The following is a 1783-nucleotide window of genomic DNA, read 5'->3' as shown; positions in this document are numbered from 1 at the left end:
GACGCTAGATGGGTATACGAAGCTCTCATCGACGAGAACGTGCTCACAACTGCGACGGTTTGGCAAGACAACATGATGTCTGCCTTGTTGGGTCTTGTGCGCGCCGCCAGCTCTGTCACGATCCGCATGATTGCTATCCGTCATCTCAAGATTATCTTCGCGTCGTCCACAGTAGCAAGCGCTATCAACCGCTACGTGCTGATTTTTTGGAAGTATTTCAAGCATGGGCGGCACATCCGGTGGTGTTGGGCTACAGTGACTACGAGTCGTGGAGGCATGGAGGCCGTCATTCGCCTGCTGGTGAGCTAGGACAAGCGCAGTATCAAGTGCTTTGTACAGACGTGCTTCTGGACCTGATGACGCTGCGCAGCATTCGTGACCTGGAGTCGGTGGTGCTCACACGGTTGGTGGAGTCTCTCGGCAAGCTCTCGACTACGCGCTACATCTGCGAGTATTTCGGCATGGACGTACACCACATGCAGCGTCGGACGGGGCGACAGCTCTGTAGAGAGACTGTATTTGCTGCTGAGGAGGCTGGCCGTACGTTCACGTAATGTGAGGTGAGAATTCCGTGAGGTGGAAAAAAAGATTATCATCAAACAATGGACACCGGCATTTTATTCAATTCAGGACTACTCTTCAGATGCCTACAGCTTCAGTTGGCTCACGCACTGCCCGAGCGCCTGTGGCAGTGGAGCTTGAGTTCGGGCAGCGGTGTGATGGAGTTGTTCGATCGCACCCGGGTCTTGTGAACTGGTTGCCCGATAGATTTTTCAGCGAGTGTTTCCTGGACTTTGAGCATGTCTGGGTCGTCCTTGTTTAGTGCATCCCTGGCGTAATATGCCGTAAAGAAATCAACGTGAAACCCCTCCTTGCAACCGGTGCACCCATAGCGCACCTTTACTTGCAAACCAAGTTCCCGACATAGGCGACATTCTAGATCGCGCCCTCTCTTGTTGGTTGTGATGTGGTGATCCGATGTAACATTGACAATGACCCGGGGCGACGATACTGCAGCAGGTATTTCACCGGACCTCTTCTTTTCACGTCGAGATCGCTCTCGAGAGGTCAACTCCTCCACTACCCTGCGCTTGAACTCGCGCATCGTCATTCAAGGCAGCAGAACAGCCCGTAGGCATTCAAGACGCATAAGTCTAGTGCGCACGTAAACATTGTCATGGACAGCCGCTTTTCCTTTCGTTGCGATCTGTTGGTGCTCAACTTTTGGTCCACACGGTCCACACTGTTCATATATATTTTGTATGCCACGATACCTGAGGGTACTTTTAGAACACTCCTGTGCATCATTTCATTTCCAATCCATCGGTTCAAAGGTTCTAGCCCATGCAGAACGCGAATAGCTTCTTCATTGTCGGGACCCTGAAATCGTAACGTTGGCGTATCAGCCGAGTCATTCGTGTAGAATATGACCACTTTCATGTCTTTGAAGACAACGTAACCGGCGCATGGAGCAAACTGAAGCGGCATTTTGAACGCAGCCCGTTTATTCTTCCTAGTTTTTTTGTGACTTTCCGTGTTCTTCCTGGAGCTCTCTCCAATTTGGCACCGGTTCGATAGCTGCAACCAGCTCCCAAACACCACGATAAGCATCTTGGACACGTTTGATTGCTTCTCGAAGACTCGGTTTATTCCAGGCATCGACAAGATTGAGGCGAACAGTGCCTAACATCCGTATTTCCCCATCAATCATAATTTGAATGGCGCGAGCAAGAACATGGCGGGTATAGAAGTTATCACGGACAACTAACCGCCTTCCGGTTGG

General features: G+C 51.0%; 2 protein-coding genes across 2 annotated transcripts; one reads left to right on the top strand and one right to left on the bottom strand.

Annotated features, from left to right (window-relative positions):
- Positions 1–8: 8 nt before the first annotated feature.
- On the top strand, positions 9–554 carry PPTG_08071 (hypothetical protein; the record flags this gene model as incomplete). Its single annotated transcript, XM_008902978.1, has 1 exon — positions 9–554. The coding sequence occupies one exon, from the start codon at positions 9–11 to the stop codon at positions 552–554; it is 546 nt and encodes a 181-aa protein (XP_008901226.1).
- A 110-nt stretch (positions 555–664) lies between these two features.
- PPTG_22312 (hypothetical protein) lies at positions 665–1105 on the bottom strand (the record flags this gene model as incomplete). The annotated part of the gene is made up of 1 exon (XM_008903348.1): positions 665–1105. One exon carries the CDS (start codon positions 1103–1105, stop codon positions 665–667), a length of 441 nt encoding a protein of 146 aa, XP_008901596.1.
- Between the last annotated feature and the right edge of the window lie 678 nt (positions 1106–1783).

Source organism: Phytophthora parasitica (assembly GCF_000247585.1).
Source record: "Phytophthora parasitica INRA-310 unplaced genomic scaffold supercont2.15, whole genome shotgun sequence".
In the NCBI taxonomy this organism is placed as follows: domain Eukaryota; phylum Oomycota; class Peronosporomycetes; order Peronosporales; family Peronosporaceae; genus Phytophthora; species Phytophthora nicotianae.
The sequence above is the reverse complement of the archived record's forward strand: the minus strand, read 5'-3'. Positions and strand labels throughout refer to the sequence as shown.